Source organism: Centrocercus urophasianus, unplaced genomic scaffold (assembly GCF_019232065.1).
Source record: "Centrocercus urophasianus isolate 14NV4802_14NV808 unplaced genomic scaffold, USGS_Curo_1.0 seq_42, whole genome shotgun sequence".
NCBI classification, from domain to species: Eukaryota; Metazoa; Chordata; class Aves; order Galliformes; family Phasianidae; genus Centrocercus; species Centrocercus urophasianus.
This window is the reverse complement of record NW_024885000.1, coordinates 2,919,269-2,937,573: the sequence shown is the minus strand read 5'-3', so window position 1 is coordinate 2,937,573 and position 18,305 is coordinate 2,919,269. Positions and strand designations below refer to the sequence as shown.

At 46.8% G+C, this 18,305-nt stretch overlaps 1 protein-coding gene across 5 annotated transcripts in view; it reads left to right on the top strand.

The window, feature by feature from the left end:
* The window catches only part of SRGAP2 (SLIT-ROBO Rho GTPase activating protein 2), an 83,514-nt gene that overhangs the window by 52,526 nt on the left and 12,683 nt on the right, over positions 1–18,305 (top strand). For all 5 annotated transcript variants that reach the window (XM_042833557.1, XM_042833556.1, XM_042833555.1 and 2 more), the window contains 9 exons: positions 2,336–2,420; positions 4,983–5,010; positions 6,384–6,414; positions 7,238–7,298; positions 9,255–9,332; positions 11,231–11,365; positions 12,436–12,541; positions 13,399–13,623; positions 16,227–16,306. In XM_042833557.1, coding sequence (XP_042689491.1) covers positions 2,336–2,420; positions 4,983–5,010; positions 6,384–6,414; positions 7,238–7,298; positions 9,255–9,332; positions 11,231–11,365; positions 12,436–12,541; positions 13,399–13,623; positions 16,227–16,306 — 829 coding nt within the window. The remainder of the gene's footprint in view (positions 1–2,335; positions 2,421–4,982; positions 5,011–6,383; positions 6,415–7,237; positions 7,299–9,254; positions 9,333–11,230; positions 11,366–12,435; positions 12,542–13,398; positions 13,624–16,226; positions 16,307–18,305) is intronic.

Here is an 18,305-nt window from a genome sequence, read left to right as displayed (position 1 = left end):
TCAAATGGTAGCACCGAGTTGCAGCTTTCTACAGAAGGCAAGTTGTTGCACTTAGGCTGCGATGGCCGTGGCAGAAGGAAGGTTTGTATTCAGAACAGAAGAGGACAGCACAGGGTGGGTGTCTGTGCTAAGCTTATGAAGCAGTGGAGGAGCAGCAGCAGCAAATCAGTGGACGTTTACCAAGGGTGAGTGCATACTTAGGACCTGGGTAAGTGTTACACAAACCTCCACTGCTCGTTGCTCTTGCAGCAGTGTCCTGCTGGCCCACCTGCAGCACCTGATCCCCGTGCCCTGAATCACTGCCTTGTTCAGAGCTGCTCCTGGAGGGCAAAGGGGAGGAGAACCGCTTTGCTTTCCAGATTGTAGGCAGTTAAGGATGTGGGACAGGAAGAAAAAACTGTGCTTCTCTGCAGCCTGAAAAGCACTGAGACTTATTCCCACGGGGTGGAAAGATAAGGGCTGGGCTGTGCTTTGTGCTCCCACCCACCCACTGCCTTGTGCTGGAAAAGTACTGGTGTGAGTGAGGGTGTGGGGAAGGTGTCAGGCTGCTTGCATTTGAGGAGATGCTGGGTGTGAAGGTTCACCTTCCCTGTCTGACAGCAGATTTTCACCTCTTCAGTTCTTACGATGTGGAAATCACGTCGTTTGAGGATGTTTCTCCTGCGTTGTGTCCGACCCCACTGTGCTGACAGGACTGAAATCCTGAGGAGTTCATCCATACTTCAGTCTTTTCAATTTTTTTAGCTAAGCCATGAATTGAACGCTCGTGCATCCTTAATTCCTTCACCAAAAAAAAAAAAAAAGAAGCCTTCATTTGAAATCACTGATATTTTTTTTGTTTCCTGAGAGCTCTGCTAACAGGGCGCAGAGCGACAGGCATGAGGAAGCGTGAGGAATACATGGCATATGTGCTCCTTGTTGGTTGGAACCCTCCCTTCTCTCTCGTAACCCAATCCCTGCAGCTCTGCTATAGGCAGGCGATGTGCTCAGCGTCTGTTGGAGCTATTTTGAGCTGAACCTTCTTGTGCTGCCTCTCCTCTCCTCAGATTGGCTGTGAGGCAGCAGCTCGGCGCCTTCCAGAGTCACATTTATCCTCACATCCCCACTTACACGTTTAAAGGGGGGTCAAAATCTGGTACAAAAATGTAACTGGTTAAGAAAACACACTCAGTGTTGGCAAAGGGGGGCTGCAGAGGAATCCTTCATCATCTGGTGCTTTCTTTCTGCCCTAGCGACCCATGCTTGCTGCTGGAGTAACCAGAAAGCTGAAGCATTGCAATGGGAGGTGCTGGCACTGCCCAAAGAGGATGGATCTCATGATGTTTCTGTTTGGTTTTATCAACTGAAGGGACACAGACTGTGGAGTTTAGCAGTTCAAGCTTTGTGTTTATATTGCTTCTTGATTTGTACCCTTGGGGCTTGCATCCAGGTTGCTCCCACTGTACAAATACCTTTTTTCCCCTTAAGGATTGATGGTGTGGTTGGGCAATACCAGACCAGAACTGGAAGAAAGTGAATCATGTTGGGAAAGCTGAAGATGGGAGCAGAACCTTGTGTTACAATGAGAATCTTTTCCTTGTGTTTGTGTTTCTAGCTCTTGTTTAAAAAATATCTCGTGTTTCTAAAGGATGGTCCATGGTGTTTGCAGTGTCCTGAGCTGTATACTGAGTGTAAACATGTGCTGATTATAATATGGCTGGCTACTGTACAATGGTATTTCATGTGCTGCGGCACAACAGAGCTGTTCTGAGCTGCAAAGAGATGAAAGAGCTGTAAAAACGGCGTTTGCAGAGCTGTGAAAGATCAGGAGCAAGTGGGAAAAGTGACTGTGTGACTGCATAATGTTTCTCCGAGGGAACAAATCCCAACTTCCATAGCATCTTTATTTGTTTTGCTGTGTTTCCCCCCCACCCAATGCTGTGTATCACCCAGAGTGGAGGCAGACGCAGTGTTTGACGAGTGAAGTGGGGTGAGGGAGGTTAAATGGGAGAATAAGCACAGTAGCAGCCTTTTAGCTGGGAGAAACAGATTGCTCATTCAGCTGGCGGTGATGCATTTCCATTTCCCTGTCTGAGGAGGAGATGTTTGACAGCTCCTCAGATGTCTGAACGATGCCAAACGTTCCACTGATTCCACAGTGAGACAATAGGAATGGCACACAGATATGCATGGGCAGAGCAGTGGGTTTGCACCCACCTGGGGGGGGAGGTTGATGCATTCTTTGCACTGCAGTGCAATTCAGTTCTTTGTCACTGCATTCGGAATTCGTGACCTGCAGGTGCAATCGTAGGAATCAGCTGTCCACTGGTCACATTGTTTTCTTCCACTCTTCCAGAAAATGAAGGAGTATCTGGAGGGCAGGAACCTGATAACGAAGCTTCAGGCCAAGCACGACCTCCTTCAGAAGACCCTGGGAGAAAGTGAGTGGGGACCTGCATGTGTCTGCCTGCGTTGCCCAGCTGTCTACAATGACCCAGCAAAGTGGACCTTTTCACATTTCACGAATTTCCTTTTTCCAATCCTCCTGATGGAGAAGCCAGCTGACCTACATGGCTGCTTGAATAATGGGGAACAGAAAGAGCTTAATGAGTCATTAGCGTGCACCGCTCGTTTGGTAAAACGAAGCGTGCGCCCGCTTGCTCATCCTGACCCCTCCCCATCTGTGCACGTTCTGCTTCTCACTGAATAATCCATACTGGGTAAACCTCGTGACTTCCACATCAGTGATGAGTTCCAAAGCACTGCCTCGTTAGGTGGGTCGGGAGGTTTGCTCGCATGGCAGCTCGGCTGCTTCCAACCTCTGGGGGTGATGCAGACTGAGCTCGTGTAAGTGAACGTGGCTTTTGTTGGGAGAAAAATGAATGAATTTTGCAACGTGGAAAATATGTTGCCCATCTGCGTGACGCTAGGCATTTGTTGTTGGTGTCAGAACAAAGCAAGGTTTCTTTTCCTTCGTGTTATGGGCAAATCGTGTTGGCCAAACATTCCTGAACTATGCATCCAAGTTTCCATAGAAACCTGACTGCCTCATATTTGCAGAGGAGAAGGTTTGAAGGTCTGGGTGTCAGGTCACAGGCTGGCTCTGGGTTTCTAGGCCAGGGAAGGGCTCGTGGTTGTGACTTAATGGGACTCCCCACCGTTTGTGCTGTGCAAGTCTTCTGAATGGAAACTTAAACAGCATGTGGTCCTTTAAGCACTTTTGCTTTTGGTTTAAAAATTACACTGCAAAAAAAAAAAAAAAAAAACAACACAAAAAAAACCCCCACTGTTGCAGTAATTAAGAGTTTCCTGTTTATCAGACCCAAACTGGAAGGTAAGGCACGAAATGAACCTTGTGCTTGGTAGAGGTTCTCATCTCTCAGTCTGTAAAGAAGGCTGGATTCAGGGCTCTGTGTCCTTGAGGTATTATTTCTGCATCTGAATATCTCGCAGTGACACAGCAGTGCCCCTGTGAGTGCTGACATTCCTGGATCTCAGCTCTGTGCACCCAGCCCTGTTTTCTCTTATCCTGCCTGTCCCTCACAGGGAGCCCAGGCTGTGCTGGGGGGGAAAGAGGAGGAAATGAAATGTGATTTCTGCATTGCTGTGTAGTTTTAAAGGCTGGTTCTGTTCTCGTGTGGTTGCTTTGCAATAGCAGAGCTTAGCTGCTCTGTGAAGGGCCCAGTGTGTGCTGGGCTGAGCTCCAGCAGCTCCCAAAAAACATCTCTTCTGTCACCTGTGAGATCAGAGGAGCTGAGAAAGCCAGGCACATTGTGTGTTGGAGTTAGCAGGTTAATGGTATGAGCTGTAACTGTGTCAAGGCTTATTCATAAAATGGCACTTAAATGACACGTGGGCAAATAAAATCCCTTTCAGTGAATCCCAGGAACACGTTTAGAAGCTTTGCTGAAAAACAAGCATACAGCTGCATGCCTTCTGTCCCCGGAAACCCTGGGTTTGTTTTGGCTTTTGTTCTTTGCCCCATTCTCAGGCAACATTTAATGGTCCTCTTGCAAGGTACCTTAATCTAAAGATGACAAGTTCCAGTAATAGAAATAGCAGCAAGTCTTCCTGTGTACAAGCAGTGATGTCCCTGCATGCAGTATGCTCTGCAGGAGCCCCTTGATGTTGCTGCAGCAGTGGAATTTATACATATGAATATTCTGTGATGGAAATGGGACAGATGGCTGGAAATTCTGCTTCAGAGTAACATTTTTGTGTAAATTATGCACTGTTTGGGCTTTAGGTGGGGAAGGGAAAGCAGCTATCAAGATGCATTCAACTCATTGTCAGCCATCAGCAATTAGCCATGTCCCTCCTTCGTTCCTCCTCCTCTTCAGGAGCAGGAAGGCATTACAGGAAGGTGGATTTCCAGCTCAGATCAGTGTGGTTTTGCTGATGCTGGCCTGGCCAGCGTGATTCCCACAGCCCACACTGCTTCACCGTCTCTCTCTGTGCTATTTGAGAACGATGCTGCACAGGCAGCAGTTGTTAGCTTGGCTGCTTCCTCACACACTCAGTGCAAGTCAATGGAACGTTTTCATAGATGTTTGTGGAAAATATCATTAAACGTCTGCCTCCCAAAATAGCCTCATGCAAGCGAGCTCGGTCCATGGGCTAACAATTCTGCAAATGTTTCCAATCTTGCTAAGTGGCTTTATAAAGTATAATCTCTCTCCCTAGCAATTCCCCTGGGAAAGGGGGGGGCGGGAGAGGTTGACAAGCCCAGTTTTTTGGCAGCTAAAGTCACCAATTAAGAGTGCACAGGGAAGCAATTTCCAAAAACAATGCTTTCTAAAGCAAGAGTGCTGGGGCAGCCCGAGCTGTTCTGTGCTTTGCTGGGGGGGCCGTGCTCTGCTGACCTCCTTGGCAGTGCTGCAGGGATGCTCACCTCCAACCTTCCGACTCTCCTTGTCCTCCTCCCAAACCCTGCAGAGCAGCAAGAAGGTATTTTCCCATTCCTCTCCCCTAATGATGGCTTTTTCTGTTTGTCTCCACCACAGGTCAAAGGACGGATTGCTCTCTTGCCAGGTAGGTGTGGCACAAAGGCTCACTTTTGCTGCAAATCCATTGCCAGCCCAGGATACGTTAGGAAAAAAATAAATAAATTCATTTCACTGGTGTGTAACCACATTCCCAGCCTTAAATACCATTGCAACACATCAGAACAGAGTGGTGGTGCTCCTGGTTTTGTCCCATGCTCTGCTCTGCAATGGAACTGGGTTGCAGCAAGCCCCGGAGAATCACCTCCTCACTTGTAATTAGGACCAATCACCGAGCAATAACTAACCTTCCCTTGATGGGGTTTTTATAAAGCATAACAAATGTCTGTCTGCAGATGGATGGGTTTGGGGAGCTGGGCTGTGCGTGGGGGCTGTGCATCATCCTGCCTTGTAACAAAGGGAAGGTGATTACTGCTGATCCACAGCCATTACTACTTTTCAGATTCCTCACAGCAAAGCAGAGCTGACAGGTCCTAATTAGTGCCTGACGTCTGTAATAATAAAATATTATTCATCATGAAACAATTTTAAATATCAAAGAATCATTACTGCTAATAGTTTAAAATAGGCCTTATTGTCAGTGACAGCCCATGGAATCTGCTTGCTTTTTTTTTTGTTTTTCATTTTTGTGGGCTCATTCAGTGTCTTTGAATTATTTTTTTCCTAAAAGGAATTTCCCTTAAATTAACAATCTGGTCTTTTTGTGTGTGTATGTTTTTTTTTCTCCCCAAATTGCAGTTCTAATCACCTTATTTATAATTCAGCAGCCATCTGCTTGAATGAGAGGCATTAGGGCCTTTCTCCCACTATCTCCCATACTTCATTTCTTACCAGGGACTATAGGAATCTTAAACCCCAGTAATAAATCTTAGGGCGATATCTTGGCAAAGGAAGGCTCCTTCCTTGTTTCCCTGCAATTAATGTCTCCCAGCATCTCTAAACGAGGCCGTCATGATTTGAATTGAGTTGGCTGAGCCTGGCTGGTGTTGGGGGGCACTCATTTGTGTGTCTGTTTGAAGGCTCCCCATGCAGGCACAGGGCTCTGCAGCGCTGCTCTCTGGCAGCTGCTCCCACCTGCTCCAATTTATAGCAAACTTCACCTCGAGTGAGGAGTGAACAGAGCAGATTTCCATACGGTTGGAATTAAAGCGTCAAGGGTGATCTTTTGTTGGGCTCCCTTGTGTCTGTGTCAGGTTTGTGGTGATTTAAAGTCACTTAAAATCATACGAAGTTCCACACGCTGAACGAGACGAAGTCGTTATGATTTGTGTGTCTGGCTCCTTCCCTGCCAAATCAGCGTGGCTTGGAATACCAAGCAAGAGCTACGATTGTACAGAATTATCTTGACTTTTTCTCCTCTGTTTTTCCTCTGGCATCGATGGGCTGTTCTGATCTCATCAGCGGCAGACGCAGCTCCACTGTCAGAAAGCAGGTAATCAGTGTTTGCTTAAGTAATGGGGTGTGTGTGTGTGTGTGTGCAGATGGGGATAGATGGGAAACTGAAGCCTCTCCATCCTTTTCTTCCACGATCCCATTTCGTCCTGCTTTCAATGGAACTGCTGCCTGCTGATTCCCTAACTGAAATCAATAAACACAGATCTGCAGCCTCCATTCGTTTTCTCTGACAAAAACTTCAAAAAGGGTTTTATTCTGCCAGTGTTTCTGAGGGACCTGGAGCCAAAGAAGCCAAACAGCCTTGAGCTGTCTGCACGGTCATGCTTTATGGGTTTCATGCTGCTCTATTTCTTTGTCCCCTTTCCCTTTGTTTTCTCTCTGGAATGCTATTAGAGCAGTACCTACTTGCTTGTTGCCTCCTTGTAATGAAGATTTACAACAGCAGTGCATTGGTTTGCTGGCTGTAGTGAGTAATTTATTACTTTTTAGAACCTAAACGGATCTGGAACTGCACTGGAGCAGAACGTGGCAGATGAAAGGACAGATTTGCTCTCCATTGTTTCCCCCCAATGCACCCCACCCCACTTTCTGCAGCACATTTGGATATGAGGAATATGGAGATCTGCATAAAGCAAAGCTCATGTCCATAGCAGGGCTATCAAGAAGATCTGGGTAGTCTTGCAGTCTTGGAGCACGTTATGCTCTGGGCTTTTGGAGGCTTGGAAGTTTGCCTTCATCACCAGTCGTTGTACTGGGACCAAATGAAAATTTCTAGTCCTGCCTTTGTTTTTCTTGTTTTGTTTTGTTTTTTTGCCATCCCTCTGCATTCTGACTGCTGTTCTTTTCTCCCTGTTATGCAGGATTCCTCTCAAGCCATTCCCCTGGTCGTGGAGAGCTGCATACGGTTCATTAGCAGGCATGGTGAGTTCATGGGCAAAAAGTTTCCTGTTCTCTCTCTCTCTCTACATATAATTTTATATATATGTATAACTTTATAGACATAGAAGCCTTCTGAAATGTTCAGAGTAGCTTGGGACATGATTCTTACACAGATGGAGACTGGAGACTGCGAGATACAGAAGTAGTGCTGGCTTTTTGCTATGTGCTTGATGTCATGAGTGCTCCTAATTCCTCCAGGCTGCTGCACATAACTGATGCTGTAAAGGTAGAAAGCAGTAAGCTGTGCTTCCAGCAGCGTTCCTTTATGAAATAAGGTTCCCATCCTGAAGTACCACTCACACCTCACCTCCCTTCACCTTGTTTTGGGATATGAAATGTGGCTTTCACCACTCATAACTGTGCTGCTTGTAGAGGAGGAGGAATACTCCCAGCACTGAATGTGAGAGGTCAAGTAGTGAATTAATTGCTTGCTCATTGCTGCAATGAGACGATTTGTCCCTGTTTCTGAGGTTAACTTCACAGCTTTGAATGCTGTAGAAGATTTTATAGGTTTGTTTTACTTTGTTTTCATTTTTAATCAATATCATCTGTTGGTAGCATGCGAAGCAGCTGTTAATTAACATACGTAGAAAGAGGTTGCATTTATCTTCATTAACCAAGACAGAGCCAAATAGCAGGTCCCGTTTCGTTTTCCTTGTCTAATTACCATCTCACATTAGAAACTATAATTGGGAGTTCCATTCTCATCATCACCTGGGAGAGCCAAGGGCTGTAATTCTTTACTAAGGCCATAATTGGACATTTGGTGGAGAAATCATTGCATCCACATAGTGATGCGAATCAGAGCATGATCAAATGGGAGACATCAGGAGGTGCATTCCTGGTTGGGTCATCAACAGGCACATTTCCCAACAAAGTCAACTGATTTCTGCACAGTGTGAGATGGTGGCCTGAAGGTACAGCCTGCAATGAGGAGGAATATGCTTATAGACAGCAAATCCACTTGAGTGGGAAGGAGCCATACAGCTGCTGTAGGAGTTCATGTGGTTGGAGGTGGCCTGGCTGACATTTACAACTGCTTTCCTCTATGGGGATGGGATGAGTGTCATTCCCCTCCTTGCTTCTCCACGCTCAGAGTTGTCTCTTTTTGCTGTTGTGAAGCTGTTTCACAGCTGCTAGCTGCAGCACTACAGAGCTTCCAATGCACTGTGATAAGAACAGCACCAGAAATTGAGAGGAACAGCAGTGCAAAGATGCATTCAGGAGAGCTTATGAGTTTATGGTTGTCATTATAAATGAAGCAAAGGCCTTGCAACACTCCCTGTTTTGAATAGCATGCAATTAAAAGCCTCAAGTGAATACGAGTTGATTTTGCAGACGTGAAGAAGGCTTTGTTCATGAGTTGGTTTGTGACGGTTGGTGCTCAGCTTCCACCATGCAACCATGCAGTCCTGGTGGTGGTGGGATGCTGGAACATCTCAGCTGGCTGACGGTTGCTTTTCATGGCTTTGCTAATGGTGGCGCTCAGCAGGAATGGCTTAAAGACCATCCTGGAGCCCTGGGTTTGGGTGAAGCTGGGGAGTGGAATGCTTCCATTCCCATGGGCTGCTTTGCCCTGGGCCGTAGCAGGCTGCTTCCTCGTGCTGTTGACAGTGTTGTACTTTTGGCTGTTAAATTATTAGGTTGGGATTTTCTCTGGGTTGTCAAATCCCATGGGATCCTCCAGGGTACAGGATGGCACGCATGGCTGCTATAACCAAGGTATTGCGTCAGTTCCTTGGGAAGGGTTAATGTTTTTTCCTCAGTGCTGCTGTGTTCTGTTTCTGTACACATCCACACATGTGCACAGTACGTAGGAAGACTGCTTTTCTCACAGCATCCTTGCTTTGGTGCATGTTTCTTACATTTCCTGTATCACATACGCTGCAGCTGAGCAGGATGCCAGCTTGTTGATCAGCATCTCTCGTTGCCTTTCAGGTTTGCAGCATGAGGGAATATTCAGGGTGTCTGGATCACAAGTGGAAGTGAATGACATAAAAAATGCATTTGAGAGAGGTAAGGAGGATCTTTTCCAGTGTCTCAGAAATGATTGCCAAAGGTGTTAATGCGTCAGAATGTTCTGAAGTAGGGTTTTTTTGAATGCAACTTCCATTCTGTTCCTGTACTTCTTGTTTCCTGAGTGGCTGTAGCCCAAACACCTCCCTGGTGCTCATTAACCTTGAATTCTCCATGTTGTTTGGCACCATGCTTTCTCTCTTGTCGAGTGTATAATAAATATTCTGAACTCAATCCTCGCTCATGTCCAACAGCTTATTGATTATTTGCAGTGCTGTAGAATAGAGAGGAATTCATTATTGGGTGTAAATTATTTTCCTGCCCACCCCCTGCAAGCTCTGTGAGCAGTTTGTTTGCTGGAGGATGAGGTCTTGTGTATTCCATGTTCTTAGAATGCAACCTGGCTACATTTATTTTAAATATCAGCAAATGAGAGTAAGTTTCAAGATGCAGTTAACATGGTGTAGCTTTTAATAGATTTCCCTTTTTTTTTTTTCTATGTAAAGAACCTTTCCATACAAAGGCATAGAATGACTGGGAAGCTCCTGACTCATCAGCTTCTTGCTGGGCTGCTCTCCCCAAACTGAGCAGGTTCAGAAGAGCTTTGCACTCAGACAGTCCTGGTCGGGTCACTGGAGACAGCAGGGCTTCTGTTAAATCTCTGTGTACATCACTCATGGGGGAAATGGTTTCAAACTGAAGGAGGAAAGATTTGGATTGGATATAAAGAAGTTTTGTACAGTAAGGATGGCGAGGGGCTGGAATGGATTGCCCAGACAGGTGATGGAAACAGCTGAGGTCGGGCTGGTGGGGGTTGTGAGCACCTAATGGGCTGTGGGTGTCCCTGTTGGTTGCAGGGGAGTGGGACCAAATGGCCCTTAAGGGTCCCTTCCAACTCAGAGAACTGTAAAATAATATAGTTGGTATGTTACTGAGCTTGCTATTGGGAGAAAGCAGCAGCAGGCTTCTGGGAAGAGAGGATTTTAATGGACAGCGTGGCATCTTCTGTCACCCACCTTTATCTCCATCAGTTTGAGAACAGAAGTTCTCAAGGGCAGAGAAGGCAGAAACGTGTGTCACAGTGTGAGTAGAGGCCTGGTATCAGTTAGGCCCCTTTTAAATAAAAGGAATAGCTGTCATCTTGAGAAAGCAGCCAGTTGTTCCAGCACTAATGTGCAGAAATAAATGATTTCTTGCTTCCTCTCACTTGTTTCTCTGATATACAGGACTGACAAAGTTAACCGTAATGTCCCTGCAGTTTATTACTTCCTCCAGAACCCTTGGTGGCAGTTAATATCAAGGATAATGCTCTGGTTCTTAGTGCCCATTTATTATCTGGTGTATTATTAAGATTATAGGCAAGCTTTGGTAATTCCAGTCACATAATGGATATATATAGCTTCAATCTGAGGTTTGCCCCGTCATTAAATCTAATTATATGCAATGGGGGAGTTTTCCATAGGGAGCAACTCCTTAAGTGGGCATCTCTTCTGTCACACAAACAGTGGCGTATCTGCAGTGACAAATTGCTTGTCCCAGAAACACCCCTGCAGCCCAGCACAAGGTGTGTGCTCTGCTGAGCCTGCTTGTGATGCTCGTTGCCCTCTCGTGTGCACCGAATGCAGGTGGGCTTCAGCTGTGAGTTTGCTGCTGATTGTTGCCCTCAGTAGTGGCTCAGTGAAGCTCTCACCATGCCAGAAGCCTGAGGTTTCTGTCAGAGGCTTCCGTTCTTGACTGCTGCCTTCAGGGAGCTCTGCCTCATTGCTGTTGGTGCAGCTGCAGGAGGTGGGATGAACTCCGTGCTGCGTGAATTTTTTCCTCCAGCTGAGTTGCATCCTTCCATCCCGATTGTTTTCTCCACTCTTCTGATCTTTCTTGCTTGTTTCTTTGGTACCAAGGTGAAGATCCTTTAGCTGGGGACCAGAACGACCATGACATGGATTCAATAGCAGGAGTTCTGAAGCTCTATTTCCGAGGGCTGGAGCACCCTCTCTTCCCCAAGGACATTTTTCATGATCTGATTGCCTGTGTCAGTAAGTACAGATATGGAAATGAACAGATTGTAAAGGCTGTATCGTGGATTTGTCTGAGATAAAGGTTTGTGCCAGGATTCTTCAAACAAGAATAGAGCAAAATCCTCTACTTCTGAAAATAAACAACTAATCTTCAGGACCTCTTATCAGAAAGTGTGAGAAATGCTGCTTCAGAAACAGAAGGTGTTTCCAGTAGGGTTTCCTCCTGGTGCTAATAGATCTGCTGCCTGTATGCTAACACTCCTGCACGCACTGTTCAGCAAGGCAATAGCCATCTGCCTTTGGCTTGGTTGCCACAAGGGGCCATCTATTGAATTTGAATCACAAGAGCAGTGGCAGTCCAGCTGTTAACATTTTTGGCTGTTTCTAAAGGTGATTGTGATGGGCAGGGGGTCTGTGTGTTGATACTGGAGTAACCTCGTGTTACACAGCCTCACTATTGCTGTGTTGCTTAGAAGGAAAGAATGATTCCATTGTCCTGGTGGTGAAATGGCCTTTGCAGTGGCGGCCTTTGAAGCAAAGCAAGAGATAACTGCTTCTAAAATGACTCGTGATTGTCTTCTCCTGATAAATGCATTTACAGAGTTGAATTCACATTACATAAGAAGAAAAAATCTGCTTCCAAATAAGCTCCCCTTTCTGGGATGATTTATGCTGCCCACTTGTTTCTCAGTAGGCTGCTGCACACAGAGCTTTTTGCCTCACCCTTTAACTATGTTAATTCCCCTTTGAGTGTTGTACAATTTCTTTTTTGAACACCCACCTTTCTAAGCTAACTTGAATGAGCTATTATGCCAGAGCTATTGAAGGAGATGACATCCAGTGCTCCCACGCTAGGAAGGAGCCTGCAGTGAGCTTTTCCATGTTCTGGGTTGCAGAGGCATCACACACAGGACCTGCAGCCTTTGGCAGGCAGCTGGTGAATCCAGGAAACAGGCTGACCCTTGTGCTGTGCTGGCTGCATGTTTTAATGTTTTACCTGGGAACCATCCCATGTACTGACTGCATTGGGACTCAGTGGCGAGTTGGGGATGCAGTGATAACTCAGTGATGCTCCTTCTTCCTTTCAGCAATGGATAATTTGCAAGAGAGAGCGCTCCACATCCGAAAGGTGCTTCTGAACCTCCCTAAGACCACTCTGATCGTAATGAGATACCTCTTTGCATTCCTCAACCAGTGAGTACCTGCTGCAGAGCCAGCCTTGATCCTGCTGCAATCTGAGCAACGATTTAAATCGCAAATATCACTAGATGACTCCTGCATCTGTCTTTCCTGAGCTTTTGAGCCTTGCTGACGTTCCTCCAGATGTTAATGCCATCTCAAAGGAACTCCAGCAGTGGAAGTGAATGACGTTGCTGGCAAACGAAGCGGAAAGTGATAAGGAGGGATCAGAAATTGCATCCCACGCCAGCAAGGAGCACTGTGTACTAAATAGTATGACTGACATTACTGTTTTAAAGCTGTCCATCACATGTGATGGGTTTGTTGGGCAGCCCAACAGAATCATAGAATTGCTCAGGTTGGAAAAGACCTGAAAATCAGCAAGTCCAACCGCAGCTTCCTCCAGCACTGAGGTCTCAACACCTGGGGTAGCACAAAAGGAAGATTTCCTACCTGGGAATTAGCACATTTAAATACTCCCCTGCTGAGGTTGGTAGTGTTGAGTGATGCTGCTGTTCTTCATCACGCTCATCTTAGCAGCAGGAGCAAAGAAAAGGAGAGATTGCATTGGGATGTGTTTTAAATCTGCATAAGGTGGTTAAGCTATAAACGGGGATTTGAGCAGGGCTGGGATCAAATCAATAAGGCTGTTAAAATCTTGTTGAGGTTTCTATTTCATCTCTTTGTTATGCTGTCAGTCTGTCTTTCTTTTTTTCACAAAACCCCAGAATATTCAATTTCTAGGAGAACAGCTCCAGCAGCAGGAAGCCCAAAGCCAACCTTCCTCACTCATCTGTGTTCTCCAGCAGATGATGGTGGTGATGATAACATTTTCTGCTGTTAACCCTCCTCCCCACATCTGTCTCTTGCAGTTTATCGCAGTTCAGTGAAGAGAATATGATGGATCCCTACAATTTAGCCATCTGCTTTGGGCCAACGCTGATGTCGGTGCCTGAAGGTCACGATCAAGTCTCTTGCCAAGCCCATGTCAATGAGTTGATCAAAACCATCATCATCCAACATGAGAACATCTTCCCAGGACCGAGGGAGCTGGAGGGTCCAATGTATAGCAGAGGTGGAAGCACTGAGGATTACTGGTATGATGGGTTCCACTGAGGGGAAAATGAATGGGTGCACGTTTGTTGGCTGGTCAGAATGCTCCAGTCGTGCATTTTGCATTGTCTTAAATAGGATTCAGGCATCTAGCCCAGCCTCTCAGATTCAGTATAATGCAAGAGAAGACGCCTCTGCTACCTCTAGACAGTCATTAACTTAGACAGTCTCTCCAATCCTGGTTTTGCCTTCTCTGGTTGTGTAGAGTGGCTTTAGTTCAGAGGAAGGATCGCTTGCAGCCGAACCCAAAAAGCTGTGGCATGGTGGAGTTTTCAGGGCAGCACTGATGGTGGGGGGAGGGAAGAGAGAGGAATGCAAAATCACCATTTCCATCCAGCTTAAAGCTCGAGAGGCCCGGCCTCGTGTTCAGTCTGAAAGCAACATCTGGAAGCAATTCAGCCAGCGCGGCTCCTGTCATCTGCAGGGGAAGGTGGGGGGGTGGGGGAAGGAGAGGAGGTGTTTTCTTTCCTACTGGCTGGGCTGATCTCTCCCACTGAAAATGAGGAATGTTCAGTCGTGTCCTGCTTCTCCCCCCACCCCCCCGAGTTCCCTCCTCCACTGTCCCAAGAATGCAAATGATTATTTTCATATTCTAAAATAAATATATTTTTTTAAATGAAGTCACTCTGGTGACAGAGCTGCCCTTGTTTTCCTGTCTTGTTCCAGAGTAATTATAACTATCAGCTCATTCTGTGTATGTGCAGTGAGAAGCAGTTATTTCTCACTAACTGCTATAGCAGAATTCCTGCCAGTGTCTCTTTTGGAAATATGATTTCTTCATTCTGACATTTCTAATTAATGTTACGTATAATTGGATTGTATAGGGGAAAAAAGAATTAAGAATTCTTAAAACCTGCAAGAAATACACCGGCAAAAGCCTTTGTCCTGTGAGGTGGAGGGATTAACAATGTGAAATGCTCAGCACAGTGCAGTGTGTGCAGCAATTCACATAGGATCTAGGGTGCAGTGTGTCCTGCAGAGTAGCACTGCTTTCCTGAAGGCACTTTGCCCTTCCTAACCGCCCTGATGTGAGACCCTGCTGAGCACAGAGGGGTAAAAATGACCAGGGAAGGCTACTTATGATGTGAGGAAGAAGCATCTGGTTCCCACTGCAGGCTTCCCACAGCCCCGCTGTTCACATAACTGCTGGTTGCTGCCCATAGGGCTCCTTGCTGCAAAGCATGCCTGAAGCAGAGGGAAGCCATGCAGCTCAGCTCATTCATTGGGAGTGAAGCCTGTGATGTTTGTAATTGCACTGTGCCACTTGGCTGCTCTCAGTATTTCGCCTTGGAGCTTGCAGGCTGTGTTGCCCTGTGGGTGGACGTGCCGTGGAGGTCAGAAGCAGCTTGCCTGGGGCAGCGGAGGGCAGGGTTTGGAGTTGGTGGTGGAAATTCAGGGCCTGTGATGCAGGCATCTTTGAAATACCGCCTTGCTTCAAGCCCAGAGCTTTGCTGCTGTCTTTCTGTCCGTCGGACAGCGCAGAACAGCTCAGTGTTAGCAGCATATTCAGCCTACATGCTGGCATTGCAGGGAAGAGGACAGCACAGAGATGCTCTGGCAGCACACCCAGCTGCACCGTGATGACCAGCAGCCCCAGGTTCTCCTCCCACCCCCTGGGCTTGCAGGCTGTCCCTGCAGTGCAGGCGGGTGCTTTGGCACTGAGTGCTGCTGGAGGCACGTGGGCTTCTCTGCAATCCTTAGCTGTGCAGCGTTGGCTGTATGCGACATTACTTCACAGTCTGCACGAAACCTTAACCCTCAGTTCTGGGTTCCCCTTGGGACCTCCGTTTGGCCTTAAATCCTTCTGTAAACTTTATGAAGTAGCGTGAGGGCTTTGCAAAGGATGGGAAAGGTTGGTTCTGAGGCACTGGCTCAGATGTGGATTATGCACAAACGGGATGCTGGAATTATTCAAACCTTTTACCCCTTCTATTTTTTTTTTTCCCATTCTCTTTTAAAGGAGTAGGAGAGGTAGGTGTTCCTGCAGGTCCTGCCAGAATCTTTCTATAAACATAAATGAGTACTCCTGGTGGGTTTGGTGCTCTGTAAATAAAGATTGCAGGCAATCCATCTAACTGGTGAGATGGACTGGGCAGCCTGTGATGAAAGGGAAGGAGGGAGATGGCAAACTCAGACCTGGAAATATCACTGTGAATTTAGAAATAATTTCCCTCAGGAAGTGGCAGCTATCTCATCAGTCACATAATGAGCTAATTAGAGCAGTGGAGATGATAGCTGGGGGAATCGTTCTGGCATAGCAGAGAGGAGCTAGACCCAATGTGCCATTGCTGTCTGACTCCTAAAGATCTCCAGAGCCCTGAGCTGCAGGGTCTGAAGTTAGACTGCTCTGACAACATACAGAAGCTCTTCAGTTTGCTTAAGCAAATCAGAGCTTGCTTTGGTTGGGTTTTACAAGCTGACTTCAGCATGTGCAAATGCATCCATCCCAGTGAAACCTGGCTATTGGCTTCCCAAATGAACGTTCCTGATTATCTTTTATTATTGTTATTATTATTATTATTTTTGGTGAATGGGGAAGCTCAATGAAGCACTGTCTGTTTGTTTGTTTGTTTTCCCTCTGTTTCAGTGAAAGCCCTCATGGAGAAAGAGCCTCTGCAGAGGATGCAGTGCAGGACGTGGCTGCGGAGCACCACACCAGCGATGACGGTTCGTAGCTCCGTGGTTCACTGCAGAACCCACTGGGGGTAAAGGGGATGGAGCTTTGCAGTTTCAGTTCAAAGTTAAATCTAAAACGGGGTTGAAATTGTAAAACAGCGTTGTACAGCATTTGTTCTCCTTGAATCCTGCACCTTTGTAAAGCAGCCCTTTTTGCCAAGCATTTGTCGATTTAGCAGCAGGCCTGGGAACACTCCAAGCTGCTGGAAGATTTTGGAGTTGGAAGGCACGAAGGAAGGATGGAGCCAGAGGCTGAGTGTGCTCCAGTGTGCTCTCCTGCTCCTCTCTGTGCGTGCCAGGCTGTTCTCCAGTAGCTCTGGCAGGGAGCTCAGTGCCTTGAGCTGCAATGGTTCTGCTTCATGGAAGCAAGCAGACAAAAATCCAGACCTGCTCACCTTCCCCTGGGAGGACAGATTTTAGGGCAGGGTCCTGGTGGCATCTCTGCCTGATAATTTTTTGGTCTTCCTAGGGAAACTCCATTACCCTTCTTGTGGCCTCATTAGTAAAAAGGGATGCCAGCTATGAGAACTGCCTGGGATTTCCTAAGATCTTGGGGTGGCTGTTACACCTCCAAAGCCTCTTTTTTCAGTGGGGAACAGCTGCATGTGAACACCATGTGGGACAGAGGAAAATTACATTATGGATGTGAAACTGGTTCCCAGAGCATAATAAAGAGTGTAACCAGCATGTAAGGCAAAGTGACTGAAACAGGATGTAGTACATTTAATTCTTTTTTGACCCCTTGCATTTTTCTTAAAGTCTTGATTTTATTTGGGATGGTCTCAGTTGTAAAGATGGGAGGAGGATGGCTTTTCCTTTCAGCGAGGTGCTCTCATTTAAATCTTCATTTGGTCATTCATCATTTTGGTCTTCAGCCATTTGCTCCGAAGCCCTGTCATGCTCCTGTGCTGCCTTTTGCTCTCTCTGCTCCACCAGCTGTCTAACAAACCCTTCCTGTGGCATTGCTGTGCTCCTGCTGGCTGCATGGTGTTTGTGCACCACTCACAAAGTAAGCCACGTTTGAGCACTGCTCAAATGCTGCAGCATCAGTGCTCCTGCAGCAAGGTTGGTCATTGTCACAGCGACTCCTCTCCAGGGTTGCTGGGAGGGAACACCAGTGGGTGTCCTTGCACTGTTTCTGCATGGGGTTTTTAGGTCACTTAGGCAGCCAGGAGGGCACAGTGATGGGAGCAGCCAGAGATCAGAGATTGACACCGCTGCGCAGCCTCTGGAATGGGATGGTGTGGGGCCCCTGTGCAAGGTAAAACTTGGAGGCGTTTTGGATGGAGTTCTGCAACCTCCACGGAATATTCCATAGGAAGTAGTTGGGAGGGAGAGTTTGGCACCAAAGCAGAGGGAAAGCGGGGCCTCCATCCCTACTGCAGGAGCAGCAAGGGCTCATTGAGCACGGACTCTCCTGGTTCTTTGAGTTCTCTGCACTGTAGGTGTACTCAGCAGCAGTGCTGTGGCTCAGGTCACTCAGGTTTGAGTTGTTCTCTCTCCTTCAGCCTTTAGATGAGACCTTTAGTGAGGCTGGACCTGGTCCTCGCAAGGCACAGCCGCCATCCCAGCAGCACTGAAGTGCAAATGCTCAGCCACGTGCAATCTGCAAATGCATTTTGAACAGCAAAGGAGCATGCAGGGCTGCTAAATGGAAGGAAACAAACCTAACTTTAACAGAATTATTTAAAAACAGGCTTTCCAGACTGGCAGGACTTAGCCTGACTGGTCCTTTTTCTCACAGCTTTCCACTCAGGGCATAAGTGTAGTAGGAAAAAGCTACTGGAAATGAAAGGCTAAAATCTCTCCTGGATGAAAGCCAGAGCCCTAAAAGGCAGATTGGAAACATAAGAAACCTGAGTGCTGCTCTCATCTGGAACAATAAACACTTGTTAATGAAAGAGAATTTACAGAACTGCAGCACCGTCGCTTTCGTAAATGGAGGGGGACACCAAAAAACAGATTTATTTATTTATTTTTTTTTAAATAA